Source organism: Athene cunicularia, assembly GCF_003259725.1.
Source record: "Athene cunicularia isolate RWA chromosome 2 unlocalized genomic scaffold, athCun1 chr2_part1, whole genome shotgun sequence".
NCBI lineage: Eukaryota > Metazoa > Chordata > Aves > Strigiformes > Strigidae > Athene > Athene cunicularia.
In genome coordinates, this window is record NW_020799095.1 from 145,629,805 (window position 1) to 145,649,955 (window position 20,151).

At 42.5% G+C, this 20,151-nt stretch overlaps 1 protein-coding gene across 1 annotated transcript in view; it reads right to left on the reverse strand.

Annotated features, from left to right (window-relative positions):
* NDRG1 (N-myc downstream regulated 1) overlaps positions 1 to 8,454 on the reverse strand; it is a 73,728-nt gene extending 65,274 nt beyond the window's left edge. The window contains exon 1 of the mRNA XM_026843681.1: positions 8,362 to 8,454. Within this exon, the coding sequence (XP_026699482.1) occupies positions 8,362 to 8,384 (23 nt within the window). The 5' untranslated portion in view covers positions 8,385 to 8,454. The remainder of the gene's footprint in view (positions 1 to 8,361) is intronic.
* Positions 8,455 to 20,151: the final 11,697 nt, after the last annotated feature.

Genomic DNA, 20,151 nt, shown 5'->3' on the forward strand with positions numbered 1-20,151 from the left:
CAGGCGTTTGGGAGAGGGGTGGCAGCAGGAGCCAGAGCAGACCCTGAAGGGAGGCCCAGCCACAATGAGGGTCTGAGCTAAAACTCACCCCTCCGCAGGAGCAGCAGACGAGTTTGGTGCTGAGCTCCTGGAAGTGTCCCAGGGGCAGGAGTTCTCCAACCTTCTGGTTAACGACTGTTAATGACTGGTTGATAAATATGGGCAAGGTTCATTTTGTCTGCAGAAGGTGGTATTAGCTAGTCCAGATTGTTAATGAGGTTGGAAAAAGTATAATCTACTGACAAAGTTGAATTAGCTGTTGTCTTCACTGTGGAATCTTGTACCAGGGCATATAGTTAAACACAAATTATAGTTGTCTGCTTGGTTTTTTAGTCTATTCTATATTTGGCCTATAACAGACATATTGTGACTGAAAGCCTAGTTTTTCCCATTTATCTATTAAAGTCATATTCCATAACTTGAAGAAAACAAACTCACACTCACACAATGACTAAAATACTCCTTTCAAAACCCTTTGCCATGCTTGTACGTTTCTCAGTTGGGAAAATGTATTATTCACACATTGTACTGTTAGATAACCTTGGGCACAAGATGATAAAGGAACTAGTCCATTCTGAACAAGTACGCATGGTAACTGGAAACACTGTAGCCTTATAAAACTATAGCCTTATAATTTACCCTAATTAGCCAGTGACAAACCCTCTGGCTCTTTGGTTAGACTGCTTTTTGCATCTGAGCTTTTATTTGGTTCATGCTGTGTGCAGTATAGACATTCATTTTCGGTGAATCAGTGACAGAACCATAAGTCATCCAAGATGACTGACTCACAGTCCCATGACTTTTAGCAACAGATATAGCGGACAGTTTTAAATACGTAGTATCACAATTTCACTGAAATCAACGTTTTGGAACAGAGCAGATAGATTCCTCGGAGGTGATCCTCATATCAATTAGTGTAATGCAGAGTTGAGTCTCGCCAGACAGCACACCAGCTAGTTATCTGAATCACTTTGATTGGCAGGTCAGCTATAAAGATCTTTAAATCAATTACACGATTTCACTCTAGGCTCTTTGCTTGATGTAACTTTAAAACACAAGGTACAATTCCTGCTAGACAATCCTGGGAGAAAGTAAACACCCGATGAATGATTAGCTAACTTGACCTCAGCTTGCAAGTGTAACAATGTCTTTTATATGGAAAGTTGGTAAACGCCAATGAAAACTGATGTGTGACTGCAATTAACATTGCTGATTACTGTCGCTGTTTTGCCACATTCTTTAAGAAGCCACTAGAAAAATGTTCTCTTTTCAAAGCTCATTTAGCAATGCCATCACATGAGGTTCACAGGTCATGGTTTTCACAGTGGCACAGCACACTAAACTTTCATGCTCTGCAGTATTTTGTGCACGGGTCTGTTTTTTTCCACTTGGACAGCAACACACCAGATTTAGTTATTCCTGATTTACTCCAGTGAGAGGACGGTCATCCCCTTTGCCACCAACTGTTTTATAGCATAAAATATTGTCTGCAGCTGCTGAGGATGAAACCTAGGTAAAGAAGCCCAGATAAAGAAGTAAGACAGGTTTGTTGGCAACTTGAAAAAAGTGCTGACATAACGTAATACTGGTCAGTGTCCTACAAGATGGAGCTTCCCAGAAGGGCCCTAGAGCAGTGGGACTCTGGTGTTGGGAGGCAAAGGGTGGAACATGGAGAAAAGTAAGCATGAGCTGAGCAAGGGTGGAAATGCAGGAAATACTTTGGCAAGGTCAATGAACTTAACTAGAGCAAGATCCTTGAGCACAGGGACAGGAGGATGGTGAAAAAGAAAGAAATCTTTGGACTTTGTCTGTTGGCATTTAAGGATGCATAACATTTCTCTGTGTACCTGGCAACACACCTCTGGAGATGTTTTACACATGCAGGAACCTGGGCAGCTGACACTGGTGGACAACATGGTGTCAAAAATACACAATCCTCAATGTATTTTCTGTGCTGGCAGAGGGGGGGGTTTGATATTTTGGCTTTGGAAGGGCTAACAGTAAGTTGACTTGTGGACAGCAATTGCAGAATGGATGGAGATGTGGCACACAAATAACATTTAGACCAAATAAATGCTCAAAATATTTAGTCTTACTGAAGCAACGAGACTGCTATGTAAGCAAAGGGACAAGTAGTAAGGTCTCGTGGATGGATGCAGTTTGTTCAGTGTTTGTAAGAGACACGAATAAACAACGTGAAGGCAGGAGCTTGTGCCCTTCTTGAAGAGTTGCTTCAGGGGTGACTGTGAGCACAAGTTACCTCGATCCACATGGAGGACTCAAGAGTGTCTGGACATCACTCTCCACAGGACTGTCAGCAGAGCCTGTGCCTCAACAAAGTTAGCAGCATCCAGGCTGCCTGAAAGATATGTTAAGCCTTCCTCTCCTTGCTTGGATGAGTTTAAACACCCCAGTGAAGATGGTCTCTAACTCCTGCTGGGGAACTGCTTCTGCATTAACACTCTGGATGGCTGTAAAGTGTCCCCATTGAAAGCACCTGGCATACCCAGAGAGACAGCTTGACGTAGATGGGCACACACAGTTGAGACCACAACACATAGAAGCTGGCCTGGGAAGGTCCAAACATGCAACTCTAAAGACAAATACCAAGAGGTGGGAGGTGGAGTCTTTACCAGCAGAAAGGAAATGCTTAATGACACAGTCCAGCAGGATTTTTTTCAGTGATGTGAAGACCTACATAGACTGAAAACAATTAAAGGCTTTTTTTCGCCCTCTTGTTTTTATGAATGAAAAGAGTCTGAAACTTTCCCCCATGAAAGACAAGGTTGGAAAGAGAGGTGATGGTTTAGCATAACAAAGCTAAGGCAGAAGAAGAGGTCCTCAGAGAGCTGAGTATGCGAATAAAAATATTTATAATGCTGAAAACACTACATTTACAGACAGAAAAACAACAAGGCAATTCACATCTTGCGTGGTTGCCAACAAGATCTGTAGCAAAAATAATAAATCAATTGACCTTTAATCACTCATGAAGACCAGGCACAGCTGCTCTTTACCATATACAGGCTTTCTCGGTGCCAAAATGGAGAAATATTAAGTCATATCTTTCATGGCCAAAAAGATGCCAGCAAGACATCTTTTAGTGTAATGTTCTTGTGTCTCAGCTGTTTCCAAACACTTAACAACGAATAATTAATTAAAGGGAGGTACTGTTGTTTGGTAGAGCTGATGATTTGGAGACAGCAGATCCAAAGTCTTTCCCCAGACCTGCCATTGCCTTTTTCTGTCTTTTCTTGGCAAGCAATTCAGTCTTCATGAGTTTCAGCTTGACTATCTGTAAATAGAGATAACATCTGCACACTAATATATTAAACAAACTTAGCTTTTCCTTCCATGCCCATGAATTGCCCATGAGCAACCTGATTCTATAAGTGAATCATCCCTGGTCAATACATTTCTTTACGTGTGCTGGTTACAAGCACAGTATTTGTTATCTAAAATTGAAATACTGATAACCAGAACTAGTTTGGCTCACTAGTCCTTTTTTTTTTTTTTTCTGTAGTTAAAGAATATAAAGGTAATAAATATCTTTTGGGTGCATTGAAGGAAAAAAAATAATACATTTATAATTGAAAAGGAGGATGTGCTTAACATAAAGTAAAACAAATCCTTTCATTGACATATTATTTTAAAATTTGTCACCAGCTTGTTTGCAATGGGTTGCATTGCTGAATGAGAAACAAACTAGTTTCTGACTCCATGGCTGCAAGCAGAGCCGTTCACCACGGCCTTGCTTCATTCACAGCTCAGTCCTAATGTCATTTAGCATGTGACAGGCAGAAAGAAAATCATAAATGCTCTCTACTCACTTTGAAGACTAATGATTAAAATGCCAACAGAGAGCCAAATCCTACCTTCTTCTGCAGAGCAGTGGAGGAATGAATAGGGGCAAATAGACTCCATTCCTTCCTCCACAGCAGCTGGAGACTTTCCAAATCTGGTGCTTAACAGAGTGGTAAGCAGAACATCAATTAAATAGGACATGGGCACAGTTCGTACACCTGGAGAGGTCAAACTCCCAGCCCTAGGCTGAGCTGAATTGCTGTGGTGCATCTTACAGGCGGTTTCCCATTGTCACTTCACTAAGCAAAAAAAGGGCAAACTCTGTCTATTCTTTTCTGCCTATTTCTGTGTCTGCATTTTATAGTGCTAGTCAAATGTAAAGGCTATTCATGCTGTGGCCTTGGGAGTTGTGGGAGTTGTGGGACTTGAAAATAGTAGACAACAGTCTGTGTTTATTTTGTATCTTTGGATTAAAAAAAAATAAAAATCAACTATTCTTTCCATAGAGAGGAAATTTTCATCATAGCATATTGCAATCTCTCACATTGTCCCAGATTTGATTTTTAATAATGATGTCTTTAAAGGAAGCTGGTGCTTAGACCAGAGCTTTAGCAGTTTCAGCACTGTACCTGTTCTGTTTTACTACACTTCATACAAAATGCATCTGCAGATTCCTACAGATGTGGGTCACGCTGTAGGGTTTCAATCAGAAGTGTCTTGTAGGAAACCACCAAAATAACCAGGGTTCTGGTTATTTATCACAAACGTGTAGAAAATTCATTTCACCTCATTTTCATCTGAGTGCCTTAAATGTATGCATCATCACACTAAACTTGTAAGACTGGAAAATATTGAAACCTCCATTATATACTTAAGGAAACTGAGGCAAGGACAGTCTAGCAGCAACATTGCAAAATAGCACTTAGCTCCCTGAAAGAGAACTTAGAAATTGGGTGTTAAACCCAAGGAGATAGATATCCACAAAACAGCCACTAAATAACTTTGATGCTTAGGAGCCCAGAATTTCCATGAAATTACCTTCAAACCTGCAGACCTGTGGTGCTGAGGGTGTCTGCAGCAGGCAGCAAGCACTGAGGCTGTCACAGCACACTTCGCCTACGCTGACACCACTGAACACCCCACTGCAACAGCCACAGCCATGAGCTCTCAGCACCAAGTTGGATGAGTACAAGTCCACATCTTTCCCAGCATCCCAGTGTCAGGGTGTGGGCAGAAGGACTGATGAGCATCACTGCTCCTCTAGCTCAGGAAGACTCTACTGTCCCTGGTGGGGAGGGCATACTCAGGGGAAGAGACATTAGAGCTGGGAGGGGAAACAAAGAATGGGAGAACAGTCTCTCCCTTCCCCTTGAGGATGGACTGCCTAAAATGCAAGATTTGGGCAACAACAGGGAGTGTGCAGGAGAACGAGATGATCAAGCCAGTAAGGAAGTCCCCTATCCCTAAGCAGGGAAACCAATTTTATGTTTCCCTTTTGGATCATTTATGCATTTTTCTTGAAAACTCATTTGAAAAAAAAAAAATCTATAGCAGGCACATAGGACCCATAGGGAATGATTTCCAGGGAAAACCTCATGTCAACCCAGAGTAAAAGCCACAGGGGGATGGGAGGGAAAAGAGAAACCTCAGTAGAATTTTGTCATTAAAAGCATCAAGCCACCCAGTTTACGTTCAACCAAAAAATACAGTGTGGCAAGAAGATTACATCCCAGGGAAAGTCATGCCTCTGAAGGCCTTTTGTACACTCACAGCAGGACTCTACCCCACCCTGTGTAGGAAGGCTTCAAGCTTTCCTTAGGTGGCTGGTGGCAGTGTCCCAAGTCAACTGGAAGCCTTCAAGTTCAAAACAAAACAGAACAATCTCTTCCTAGGGAGTTTCTTCCCGTCAAGCATTTTTGTGAGGAGTCCAACCTCTCCCGAGAGATCTGGCAGTCAAAATCCAGAAAGCAAATGTTTAAGAGCTTCCTTCGCCATTCTCTATCGCCTTGCCTACTCTGGCAAGAAGGATGATTTTATTGTGTCCAGGGTGATTTCTTGTGAAGGGCAACAAATCCCCCAGCCATGGGGCTATAATTCCCAAGCCTCTTTGGGCTGGCAAAAGGGAACTTTGACATTTTGACATTTCAAGGCTGTCAGCTGAGGTCAGGGCTTTCTCTCTGACCATGGACAGCCAGCCTGGGACTGATTCCTTTGATTTGTCTGCTGTTGAGCCCCCTTGTCTTACAGAGCAGGCTTCCAGAGCCACATGCACCCCAAGGGATTTTCACACAGCATCACACTGTGCTAAAGCATCCTCTTGGAGAGGGAAGTGCACTGAAGCACAGAATGGGGTTTCAATGATGGCCACCTCAACATCCTCACTAATTCAGGAAATGGGCATTGGCCAGCATCGCTGGAAGTTAGCTTGGCTGACCATGTGCATAGGGAGGGAAGGTTCCTCTTCCATTTCAAGCAGGAGGACTGACCTCCCTTATCCCTTCCCTACAGTCACTTTGCTTCCCAGGACACCACAGGGGAAGGAAACCAGCCCTGCCAATGGCGAAACATTGCCTTCTCTGAAACTGCTGGGATTGCCATAAAACTGAAATAGCTGGTGCTTCTAAAGTTGCTGTATGCCACAAACACACCTTCTTTTATCACTGGTTTTTGTGATTTCTGTTGCTTCACGGTTTTGACTCTGACTGATTTAACTGTTTGCTGCCTATAGCGACAGCAACAGGCATGGATGAAATCCCAGCCCCGGCTCCCTCTGATCTTAGGAATAAAGATCCCTCATGTCACCTGTAGTGCTTAGAGGATTTCACAAAGATTTTTAAGTATGTTCGTCCCTTCCATCTGTCTCACAGTGGGATACACAGAGCTGTGTAGCATCAACCTGGATGCTCCACGGACACACAAAAATCTGAGACACCCGTCTTGACAGGCTTCTGCTCACCTGCCCATCCCGCCTCCTTCTTCTGGGAACATTGGTTTTTCACAACTCATCCACCATCCTGCTGGCTATCCGGTATTTTGGAAGACCACTTACCATTTTAATCTCACCCTTCACCAGCTTGTGTAAAGTGGGCAACCAAAACCAGCTGTTTTAACCTCACTGGTCTAACTGCATTTGGGGTCAAAAGTTTCAAAACAATTTATTCTGGAATTGTAGTTAAGAGAAATTGAAAATTTACCAAGGTGATGAAGACATCATTTTGCAAAGTATACATATTTGTTCCTTATAATTATATATAATCTAGTCTACGTGTGCATGTGTATATATTATATATGCATGTAAATAAATACACATAAATATATCCATGTATGATTTCCACTGTATAGTGTGCAACAACAAAACCTGTCTCCTGAATGTGAAACATAGATGCCATTCTGTGTTGGTGTGGACATAATTTCTGCCACTGCAGGTTATTTGAACAGCTGAGACTGAAGCGGTCTCCGCTTGCACATTTCAGTTTCATGGCCCATTATCCAAGGGTCTGTGGTGCCCCATTTAGATCTTAACATTGAATTTTATGTACACACTTTTGCATCTACAGACATTTTGCAATCAAGTCTATATACTAACAGGCATAGTGCTGAAGCTTTTACAAAAACAGTGGACCCTAGCCAAACCACAAGGATGTCTACGGTGTAATATCTCGTCTGTCTTCCATTTTCTGATATTGGTATTAGACAATCATGTCCCTATAATTATTAGGACATGGAAAAAAAATGGGAAATACAGAGAACTTTTAAGTTGTTTGAAGAAAAATATTCTGGATTTTTGTTTGACTCACAGATTTGTGTTTTATTTAAAAGTTCTGTTCTCACTGCCACAGAGATGTTTATTTAATAAGGTTGATGCTTTCTTTTTCTGAAGTTATAATTATATTAGCATTGTGGACTGAAGATTTAATCCAAACCACATTTTTCTTATACAGAAAGTGCTATATCCAAAAATTATTTCTTGGCTTCGTATATAGCTCTCTTTAATCTATGGGTCAGATTTTCAACAGCTATTTTATATTGATTTACACCTGCTGACTAGCAGAGCCATCACATCTAACAAGCTGAGGCCTAAACTAATTGCCAATGTCTCATTAGGCGAATGCATAGACAATCCAGTCCTGATGTACTCACATGTTTACACAGATCTTGAAAGAAAGGGTAGAGAAAGTTATATTGTGTTTCTTTACAATTAAAATAATACTGTGCTTCCTTACAGTTATCTTATACCAATCCAGATGCTACAATTTTTTCTCCTGTTGCTAATAGCTGATTACAGTGATACAATATAATTACCAAAAGCAGAACCTCACTCGTTAGGCATGAGTAGGGTGACCAGTGCTGCATATCACATAGACAGTCCTTGCTCAAAAATGCTTATGATCTCAACAAGACAGTCACAGCGCAGACAGTGAAAAACATGACAAAGGAGTTGCCTTAAGGGACAAATAGCTATAAATTATTATAATAACTATTATAATAATTTGCTATAATTACACAAGAGGCCATTACCTGTTTGACGATACAGCAAGCATTGGTTTGTTCTCTGGTCAAAAATTAAGTTAGTGACAAAAGAGTATCCTAGCTGTCTTTCCTGGCTTGTAATGCCAACGGTATCTATTCAGCAGCGGACTCTAATAAAGTCATCTGGCTTTTTTGAAACAAGCGGGAGGGGAGGGCAGCAGCTTGATGGGTGACCTCAATTCTCTGAGCTGCAAGGCCAGTTTTTTAGACTCCCCTTTTATAAATGCTGCAATTATCTTCTGTACATAATTCCAGTTACAATTCTGATTGGAAAATGGAGCTGCTTAGGGGAGCTTACAAGACAACATCTGTTCAACAACAGACATCTGTGCCAGGACAGCAAACCAGGACTGCCCAAGGCGAGGTGCTCAAGTGAGACACATGCACAGACTCACATCTGTATGTGCTACCATAGACCAATATTGGTTTTTCTCCCAGCAAAAACTGTTTGTTATCCAGAGTAAGTTCACTTGCACTCTCTACCCCATCTCAAAAGGCATCCCAGCTTCAGTCATTAAGGAATGCTTGAAAAAAATCTTATAAAAGAAACTTCTTTGACTGTGATGTTCAGCAATTCCTTAAACAAAATGACTTTCACGGATAGCTATTCCCTACCCAGTGAAGAGAAGCGGCAGCAGGCTTTTACAACTAGTTTTCGAGTATCTTTTGCTGAATCTTTGGACTTATTTTATCCCCTTTTGCTGGTAGATGATTAGGGAGTTAGTTGATTTCTCTGCTAACCCACCTCCATCCTACCCTGCCAGTCTCTACCAGCAGTGTCCCTGTCTGGGTACTAATGGCAAGCTCCCTTTTAAGAGAAGTTGCCTCAATTTGCCCATTCTTATTTGGCCCCATTTAAGAGAAGAAGTTGGAGCGAGTAGTCCTTCCAACATCCTGTTGCTCCAGCCCAAGCCCTTGTGTTGTGTGTTGGGCTACTTGGTGAACTACAGACAACTCCCCCTGAGTTTTATCACACTTTTACTTGTTCCTCAGGTTTATTCCAACAGGACTTTCCAATTCCTGTCTCTTCTTGCCACTGCCAGGGTAAAGCACGGGTTAACAGCTGTGGATGGAGCCTGTATCTAATGACTCATATGTGCCAACAAACTGGTCAGTTCTGCCTGTAAATGGGTATTGCAAACCATTGTAGAATGTGGCCTAAGTAAAATGAAAAATATTCTCTCCCAATCCTTCTGCCTCCATCCCTCACTATGGACAGAGCCAAATTATGGCATGTCTTTATTTGGAGAAAATTCACAAGGTCTGCTCCTAAGCAAGCATCAGCTTTTAAATGAGGAAACCAAGAGAATATATAAGCAAGCAGAAAAAGAAACACCTTTAATACTAGACAGTCCTGAATAAAAAGATTATAAAATAGCCAAAATTGTTAATTATATAAAAAGATATTACTCTAAGGACTCTCATCAGATGGGATCAATGAGTTTCTTTTTCAAGATTAGTTGGGAGGTGCAGTTAAGATCACTATAACGTGCAACAGAGTAATATTTGACATAGTGGATAATATGAGGAAGCTTCATCATGTGCATTGTAAAGAAAAATTGCTGAAATGCCTAAAGAGTCTGTGCTGCCCCACACCCTCTCCTTAGAAATACTCAGTGACGGGTAGCTCTAAAAGTCACAAATCATGTCATGGCACATACCCTGTCACACCTGACCCACCCACCCTGCTTCAAGTATATTACTGGCTGGCAGTGAATGGGAAATTTAAAATATTGGAGAGACCCGAAATGTGAAAGTGCATCACTGGGCTCACAACTGCATTACCTGCTCAAATAAACTCTTTCTGAAGGCAACGTTCCAAATTTAGACAAATGTCTGCTTATGCCTTCTGCTGGACCTGAAACCTTCTGAAACCAGAAAAGGAGGGATGGAGAAGGAAGGAAAGATTCTGTTTAAGTTCATTTTAGTCATCTTCCCTGTCTGACAATCTTCCAACTGGGTAAGGACAGGGCTGTGGGACCAGTCTTTGTCCCAATGTCCATGTTGTCTTCATGCTGCTGTTTTAGTGGGTGTCCTGAAAAGGTCTGTTTGCTGTCACTTCCCCATACTACTTACCATGTGCACTACAACTTAATTGGGACCAGGTCCCATTATATTGGGCTCTGTGCAAACAAATACAAACAGCAATTCAGGACTGGAAGAATTTGAAATCTCTGCCAACCTGAATGCAAAAGTTGTCTGCTGCCAACAAATTGTGAATTTCAAATGATGGCGGTCTGGCTTGCACATAGAAGCCCTCTATCTCTGAATGTGGGCAGATGCCCTTTCCTACCACCTAATCAACCCTGCCAGTACTACTCCCTCCAAATTTTGGGGCAGGATCTCCTGCAAAGTCAAGCGTAGGAAACTGAGAAGATTGGTCTCTCTGAATCTTATCTGCGCCAAGAAACTGTAGAAGATTATTTGCGGACCTGAACTTCAGATGAGTTAGATGTCAGCTAGCAAATCTATGAACTTTTTGTCTGGACCATTGCCCAGTTGCCTGCAAGAAACTGGTTATTATATTGTCCCTAACTCAGTCTCAAGAGTTTGGAGTGGAAGTGATTAGGCATGTGAGTTGTGGTTTGGGAGACATACTTGCTGTCTGCCAAGGGACGTGCAGACAATCACGTAAAGCAGAAACGCACACACTCATGCAGCAATGCTGTTACCGAAGAGATTAAACTCCTATTGCAGCAGCCGTGACTCAGAGTAGCATTTGCATATCCTTGATCAAGAAAAAATAAAAAAGGGACCAGGAGCTGAAGAAGGATGGGATGATTAGAGAACAGCCAAGAAGAAGAAAGGCGTATTCAGAAAATACTGATGGGTGAGGCTTTCCTTGCTTGGGACGTGCTGCTTTGCACCTGGAATGTCTGCCTGGGCACAGCCCCGGCACAGCCCACTCTCCTCCCCACACACAATATTCCCATGCAGGCTGATACAAGCAAGCAGGGGCTGTGGGATCTGGCTTTACCTTGTCTGGGCAAGGTGAGCCTTTTGGGATCTGTATTTCAGCAGGAGGGAATTATGCACGTAATGGCAGTTATCTACACACATATTTTTACACCATTAAACTCAAAGATGGATGTTTAATTTCCCCTTACTCTGATTCCCAGGAGTTAGACATTATAATGCTGTTGACTTTTGAGATTTTCTGTTAAAGGCATAATTGCTGAAACCCCATGAGGTTTGAAATAAGATACTGTATTATTTTCACACACCCACATACACAGAAAGCAATTTTACTAACTGGAATTAAGATTATTCCCCTTAATTAACCGAACCCATAAAAAGGTGGTTACTACTTAAAGTGTAAACTGAGACGGGGTGAAAATAAACCGTTTTGGAGGCACAAAGAAATGTCGAAGTACTTTTAAAGGCACCTCATTTGTTTAACAATGAGATCAGGATAAAAGGGAGCACCATACTTTCACATCAGTGGAAATTCTTTTCTCCTTTACCGTGGTGACAGACACACATGTCCAGCTACAGAAACATGTAACTGAAGATGCTTATGTTGAAAGAATTCATGAGGTGCAATGAAGCATGTTTCGTTTCTGTTCCTAAACAAAGGGACGGAATCCCACTTTCAGCTGGAAATCTCATCACCAGAGATGCCTTTCAAAGGAAGGGTCGGGCCCTGCCCTGAGGGGGGTAGGGAAGGGATAGGCAGCCATCCCAGAAAGGCTTTAACTGAAGCAGTCTTCTGAGGAAGGAGAGGCAAACTCCCATGCAGAGGGCATCTGAGAAGTTTCTTTACACCACTGGTGTCTTAAAGCCAGGTCTGGATGCAGGTGTCTGCCCGAGGGTATCCCCACATGCAGTCTAGCGTGCTGCAAGATGAAGCATCTTGCAAGTCCCAGGATGAAGCACCTGTGACCTGGACAAGCTAGAGTGGTGTCTTGGGGGACAGGGTTTGCTGGGCATCTGGGAAGGCTGAAGGACACCTGTAGAAGACCTGAACAGGTCAACCTGCCTGTGTGTCCTTCTGGACTGGGTAGTAGGACTGCTTGCTAGATCCCCTTATAGCCAGGGAAAAGGGGGTTTATGAAATGCCTCAAGCCTGTGGTCACTGTCAAACCACAGGTCCAACAAAAGAGGCTCCAGCACTTTGCAGACCTCCATTCTACAGAAGGTTTCATAGCTGCAGAATAAGCAGTGGTTTGCACATGCTGGCAAGGTTTTCTGGGTCAGGACTGGGTGCTCTGTAATAAAGATACCATGTGAGGGTTTCAGTGAGTCCATCTCAGCTTTTTAGATCTTCTCCAGAGATACCAGGAGACCATATCCCTTACAAAAACAATCCTCTGATATAAATCAGCATCATACAGCTGCTGTGGAGTGAAGGCCATAGGGTCAGGCAGCTTTTAAAGCACTCTCAGCAAAAAGATGTATAGAACTGTAAAGATGTATAGATGAGAAAATGATTGTTTAAACTATCCTAGAGTTTAACAAGGTAGTAACTGAAAACTGGCAACTATACAGCCTCACAGCCCTCCTGTGAGATACTGAAATTGTTTGGTTATGGGCTTTTTTTGCAGATGACTTTCTCAAGATCATCTTACACATCCACGCTGAAGCAGACAACAAAGGTTTTATTATTCTCACATTCCTCTTTTCACTGTGGGCCCTGGATACACATTCTTTTGCCTCCCAATTTAAGTTAGTTTTATCTATCTCCTAATGTTAATGCAATATTTGCTATAAGGGAATGTTGTTTAAAAGGTCATTTCTATTCTTCATGAACCTCATCTTCCCTGTTGCTCTGGCAGAGCTGGAGGATGGAGGATTTTCTCTGTCTCACCACACTTCATGTTTCTTCTCACCCTCCTCTTGCAGCAAGTCCTTTGCTCCACTGCAGTCACCCTTCTTATTTTTGATGGTCTTTTCCTTTTCTGTGGATCCAAGCCTATTCCTCCCTGTTCTGTTCCTTTCCTTCCTTCCTTTTTGAGGCCTTTGAGAATAATTTTGGCTGAAGAATTCTACGAGAAACTCAAATCAAACCTAAAACTGCAAGAAAAACAAATAAAAAGTCAAGATTCAAACCTCAGGATTCAGACTCATTTAAGACATGGAAACAAAACGGAAAAATGCAGCCCAATGCCCTGAAATTTAGCAGTGTTCCCAGTAATTGGAAAGAGGATTTTAGAGCCAAAATGCCAGGTCAGCGTGAAAAAACAGAAGTGGTCCCAGCTCGACCCATCACTGTTTCCATGCAGTTTGATGAAAATGCCTTCTTTCCTAAGTCTGATCACCCAGCACTTAAGCTGCCTAATTTTACTTGGGAAGCTGAAGCAGAAAGTGTGACAATTCATTTCGGCACCTTGTTGTTCTGATCCTGTACTTACCGTTTACTTTGATTTTTTTTTTTCATATATAACAGTCCTTCCTATCAGACTTTGCTGTTTGTCATGCAGGTACTTATTAACCAGTCAAAACTAATCATTTGGACATCAGTGGCTTGGTTTCTTATCTTGAATATATATTGTGATCACATTTCACACGCCTGTACAAATGCACGCACACATCAGAAAATCAGACTCTACCTAGTCTAGAAAAAAATATTTCCATTTACAGGCAACACGCCTGCAGGCCTCCCTACTAATGCACATTTTCACCACAATTTCACCACAATTTCTCCACAAGAGGAGAAGAAGATCTGGGGCTGCTTCATTTTTAAATGCTTAGATTCTACCAAAGACTCCTCAAGAGCCACAGACCAGTAACTGTCAGTCTAAAAGGCAGCTGTGGTTTGTTAGTAAATGTCTGTGTCTGTGCAAAATACCCATTGTAAAAATAGGACATGGAGTTTTATCAGCAGATGCTCTATGCCATAAAAGCACTTGCATGTTGGTGGTCCTCAAGTCTTCCCCATCCTCCATCAAAATGATCAAATCTCACATCCTGGGCCAAGGTTATGGGCTTCTCCTTTACAGTGTTCCATACTCTACCATGCACTGCAGCACTGTACCATGATCTCATCCTTTTATCACATGTGCCAAGCTAATGGAACCTGTAATCAGGTCATCAGCCACCCCAGGGAGTCATACCCAACTAATCAGGTAGATGGTCACATGCAGGGTGTCATCTCTTCAAACTCAGGGGAGACCAGGATAGTGTGCTGCAGGTGAGACCTACCCCTTCCAACCAAGCCCATTGCACTGGCCAACCCTTCACATATGTGCCTTGCCACATGACTGTGTCCCACATGACGCAGTGGATCCTTTGGCACCTTCCATCAAACCCTTCTGCATGGTAACCAAGGTTGAGAAAGACTGCTGGTTATGGGTGACAACCACAGAAGAAGGGGACGGGTGTGAGGGCTGATGGCTCAGGAGAAAGATGGAGAGGGCACCAGAGAGTGACACCAAGCAGAGCACCCCAGACGACATCCACCAGTGCTGGAAGGTGTCCAGAGATGCTTTGCTCAAAGATGTGAGTAGAATCAGACTTGTGGTCTGTTCTGGTAGCATGGATGGCCACCTCATCCAGGGCTGGCAGGAGGCTGCTGAATAGGTTGTCAGTACACAGGACAATTCAGCCTCTCTAATTCTCTACCAAGATCCTCCTTCCAGGTTGTCTTTACGAGTGGCAATACTTTGGGTAGCCGTGTGCTTAGAGAAGGCAGACAGTGCTCTGAGTGGCAGCAAGACCTCTTGGGGCATTGCAAACCTGCCATCACATGGAAATCTTCCCACTGAGGGAAAGGAGGGCTGATTGTGCTCCTGCTTTCTTACTCCATTCTCCCCTCAGTGCTGTTCCTGAAAAGGGATCACATGTGTGTGAAGGTATTGTTAGTAAAACTAACTGCATTTTTTCCTGTGAAAAGGTTCCATAAAACCTCATTTTTTTTCCCTCCCTCTCCACATATCTTTGATTAGAAACTTTCAGTGGTTTTGTCCTCTTAAATAGCAAAATGTTGCATTTTCAATTCTGGAATCCCAAAGAGTAATTTTCATGACATTATTAAAACAAATATGATAGAAAATACAGATAAATTCTGGGGCCAGATCTACTTGTCAGGATTATGTTGTATCTGTCCTACAATAACACGTTTATGGTCAGTCTGAGGATCTCTCTGAAGATTGAAAGTGGCGGTCCACTTAAGCTCTTTCACAGCTGATTACAGCAGTGCTGCTGAAAGCAGGATAGCAAGGTCTAAGCTAGCAAAACTCATTTGAGCAAAGAAAAGCATAAAGAGAAAAGTGACACAGAGACTGTTGTTTATTACCAGCGCTGTTCAGGCTAGCCAAGCAAACAGGTTGGATTTACATGATGGATGTAACGGAGACGATGGATCCTGTCAATCTGTAAACCAGAGCTGTGTGGACCCGGCTGGCTGCTGCTGCAGGTTGAATCTGTGCAGTCCTTGGACAGTTACCTTCCTACAACCTTCAGAGCGCTAAAGGGGGGCATAAATTAGTACAAAATACATTGTCTATGCGGAACTACTAATAATACAAAGAATACAAATGTTGACCTCTGGTTTCAGACACCATGGGGAAAAATGCTCGTGTCAATGGGAGATGTAGTGCCTGATCAATATCATTTCAATCACTGTACCAGGGGAGTAAAAACAAATCCATAATATTTGCTTACAGCACAGTTAGTCAGGCACCAAATGATAACAACTTTTAACCTAAAAAGGCACATCTTCTATGACGGCAAAGATGCACAGCTGCAACTTTAAGGCTCATTCTTTCCAGATACTTGGGAATTCAAAGAGAAAAGTGGGACTAGCCAACACACATAGACTCGGTTCATTTAGCCAGTGATGACACAGCTCATGTTGACAAAAACATTTGATCAAATCTCCTCACAGATTGCATCAGCTATAAAAATATATATAAATGGTCTCCTCTTGCTTGTATGTCTTGCCTCTCCATGGAGAGTTTTGTGGGCGATATTGATATTTTAGATCACATTTGATTCTCCTCCACTCTAGATCAATACAGCGACGTCAGCAAATCTTTGTGGTTTAGATCTGCCCTAACCTGGAAGCGCTGGGGAGCGTGTGATTTTTCCTGATGTTCTTGGATGCAAGCCATGTCTGGTCTGGCCTCAGCTTAAATGGGCTGGCCCTTCACTTCAACCCTTCACTTGCCAAAAGTCAGGGGTTTGGAGGCTGGGTGTAGCTCTCAGCTAACATATTGAGATGTCATGTAAATTTGTGCTGACAGGGTCCCATGGCATTTTGCTGTGCTGTATGCATCCAGGACGCTGCTGGCTGAGGCCTGGCTGGGTGATGCTCAGTGTGTCCCAAATGTAGGCTTCCTCCTGCACAGAGGCTGCTGGGCAAGGGACAGATGGGGGATCCCTAAGCAAGGGATTTGCCTCTTACTTGCTTGCATTTGGAGGATCAGATGTTTGTGCCTCCATTAAAAACAAACCAGAAAACCAAAAAATTCCACTAAATAATGTGTGCAACAGAACATGAAGAATTATGAGCTCTTTGCTCTTATGTTTTTTTAAAGATCTAAAGGGTTGAACTTACCTTAATCATCAGAACATAGCTGGAAGAAGGACCTCAGCAGGCCAGACAACGTCCAGCATTGACCAGAAGACCAACTCCCATGCAGAGATCTCATGATTTGCAAGTTCTCAATCATATCTATTTGTAACATAAAGTATCAATATGGAATTCTGTTTCTTTTGGATTTTGCTCCTCTTTCTGGTTATAATGAAGATTAAGGGACAAATATTGTTTTAGCCAGGCCACGAGGAATCTGAGATCTTTATTTTTACCATAGTCCTCCCTACAGGTTTCAATTATTTTTGCTGGCAAAATGTGATTTAAATTTTCTTTTTAATGAAAGAGAGGGGAAACTCTATTGCACTTCATATTTTTCTTTGGAAAGTGTCAAAAGCCCATTATTCTGTTCTACCTTCCTGCTACACGCGGAGTGTTTATGGTGAAGAAGAGATGCAGCAGATCAGATATCAGGGAGAAAGTCAACTTCAGGTGCCTTAGATACCTTTTCCTCTTTCAAAGTACAAAACTGTCCTCTGATACATCATTTCTCAAAACAGGATAAAAAGGTTATGGACATGCCATTGAAAAACTTCAGCTTTTATCTCGTGCTTTTCCATTAATCAATTAGTTTTATGGTGGAAATAAAGTAACTTTATGCAAAAACTGTGTCTTGTATAGGATGTGGAGGCTTCCCAAACAGGCATGAAAAATCAAGGTCCATTGTTTTGCCTCCTGTCAAGTGACAGGTTCATTTTAAATACAGGAGCAGCACTTGTGGATAGCAGCCAGAGAAGTGGCCTTTAGCTGCGCTGAGACATGGTGATGATTGTGTCACCGGCCCCCATTCGGGTGTGTTTGCTGTGGCTGGCTGTGCACTGGCAATGTGAAGCATTGCTTCTTGGGGAGGATGGATGCTTGCACAGCCTGTGATGTCCCTGATTTTCTCCTTGGTGAACTGATGACATTGTCACACTGGCAAACTTCACCAGCTGTTTGGCAGCTTAGCCACATTGCACAATGTCACCTTCTACTCCAGACGAGCTCATTTGGCTTCAGTGACCACTAAAGATCTTCACAGTAGACTTGGGGTGCTGGTAAATGGAGATTTTTGGTGTTAAATTAAGTACTGGTAACACTGGAGCAGGACTGGAGAGCCCTGACACCCTGAACCAGCTTGCCAAGAGGATTTGCTCTGTAGACTATAGATAAAATAGCTGAATAGCAGACCAAAGACTACCAAACAAATGAATCACAGAGTCAAGCTCTCTCTGTTTTAATGTTAATTAATTATTGCATGTACAGTGTTACTGATTAAACATAATTGGAACAGTTGTACAAGGGAATATCCTGTAGACTACTAATTAAAATACTCTCTGGGCACGGGTGAACTTTTCTGAAAAAAAAACAGGGACACTCACTAATCAGTGGGCTTCTGGTTAAAGAGCAATGACAGTTTTGATGTGATTAATTTCAGCAGTGTTTGTCCAGCTTCTTAGTCTGATATTGAGCCCAAGCAAGCCGAAGAGAAGAGAGAGATCCTTCAAGGTGATGATTCATGCTTTTTATAAGGAAAGCAAACTGAGAAAAGAAATGAGAGGGAGGGAAGAGCAAAACAGAATAGCAAGAAGTGGAATGGACATCAGGAAAGGGGCAGAGCCAAACCCTAGGAAGCTGTCATGTTCCAAAAATCTCACAGGGCAAAGTAGCAGGATCAACCACAGAGAGGCCTGGACCCAGCTGGGGAAGTCTCAATGCAACCTGCAGATGTATGGCTGACTCCTGCATGGCCAAACCCCGCAGCTGAGAAGAGCAAAGAGTTTCTCACACTGTGGGTCGTGATGGGGCTTAGGTTTGAGTTACACTAAGCTCCTTCTAAGCAGAAGTTCAAATGGGACAGCAGATACAACATGGAAAGCACAATATGTCAGAAGTTCTAGGTGACTTCAGACACAGAAAAATGATTTTGAGTGTCTCTTGGCACTCAGACTGTGGTTTCCTCTTGTGTTTATAGTTAATAAATTGAAAGGACATCTAAGCTTTAAAAAGTATCAGTAGCCACCCTAAACTGTATTTGCACAATCCTGAAGGCAGGCTTTTGTTGTAGATGAAATAAACAGCTTTGCTAACTATAAACCCTCCCTTTACAAAACACTACCAGGAATAAACTGTTTGTGGCAGCCCTCTGGTCAGGTGAACCTATTTAATGAATAACAGCTATAAATATACACTCAGCAAAATTTCACGTAAAGGCAAAGGACTTAGCCCTTCCCAGGGCAGAGGTAGTGGGGGAGTTGTAACGTTGACAACTGACACAGAGTCAGATGTTTTTCCCGTATACTGCTGAGACAGCTGAGCTGCAGTGCAGAGTTGAGAGAAGCAAGAGTAGCTGGGCATTGTCTTTTTTGGACCTCATCTGTGTGATTAAAAGTGGAATTCATCTCTGCAAAGAGGCAGGTCATTCATGTGCAGGCAATGCAGAAGCACCTATGCAGGATAACCAATCCCATCCTTAAATGAGTGTCTAAGAAGGGTTCAATTGTCCTCCCGTGTGTTTACTTTCTCCACTGATTACAGAGGGAGAGTACAAGATTAGTTTGCATTAGATATCACACGTTTAGGTAGGCAAAAATTAGGTAATTTCATCCTTGAAAGTCCTTCCATGAACTACAGGGAGAGATAATCTGAACCTCTTTTATGAGAGCAAATATTATAATGAGACATAGCAACTACTTTGTAAGAGGTATGTGGAAAGACTTTGCCTGCTCTAGCTTAAAAAGTCTGAACATAGCACATGGTGAGAACAAAGTGGAGCCCACCAGGTCCTGCTCTGCAAGTCCATGGTGAAGAACCACTCTGTGCCCGACAAATGGTGCCATCCTTCAGCATTTGCACCACAACTGGGAGAACCAGATTCTGGGCTGTAAGACATGGCCTCAGTACAAACTAGCCACGGGCTCCAAGTATCTCATAAAGAAACCAAGCAATCCTTTCATAAAATTTAAAAAATAAAGAAAAGCCCCAGTGATGATACTAGTACTTGTTTGTGCCTGTATTGCTACTGCCAAGAGAAACCAGAATCTGCCTGAATGAGGCTGCCAGAAGTTGGATTGTTTTGTCTTTGTGAAGCAGGGAGGTGCATGGATTTTTTTGTGCCTCTGCATGGAAACCCAAGCCTATTTTGCTTTTCTAAGTGCAATACTGCCCACCACTAAGGAAAAAGTAGATGAGCCTCTGTGTATTGACCATGGGACAAAAGTCCCCATCTAGTTGCTGGGGAGGTGCTGGAGTCGCAGCATCAGCTC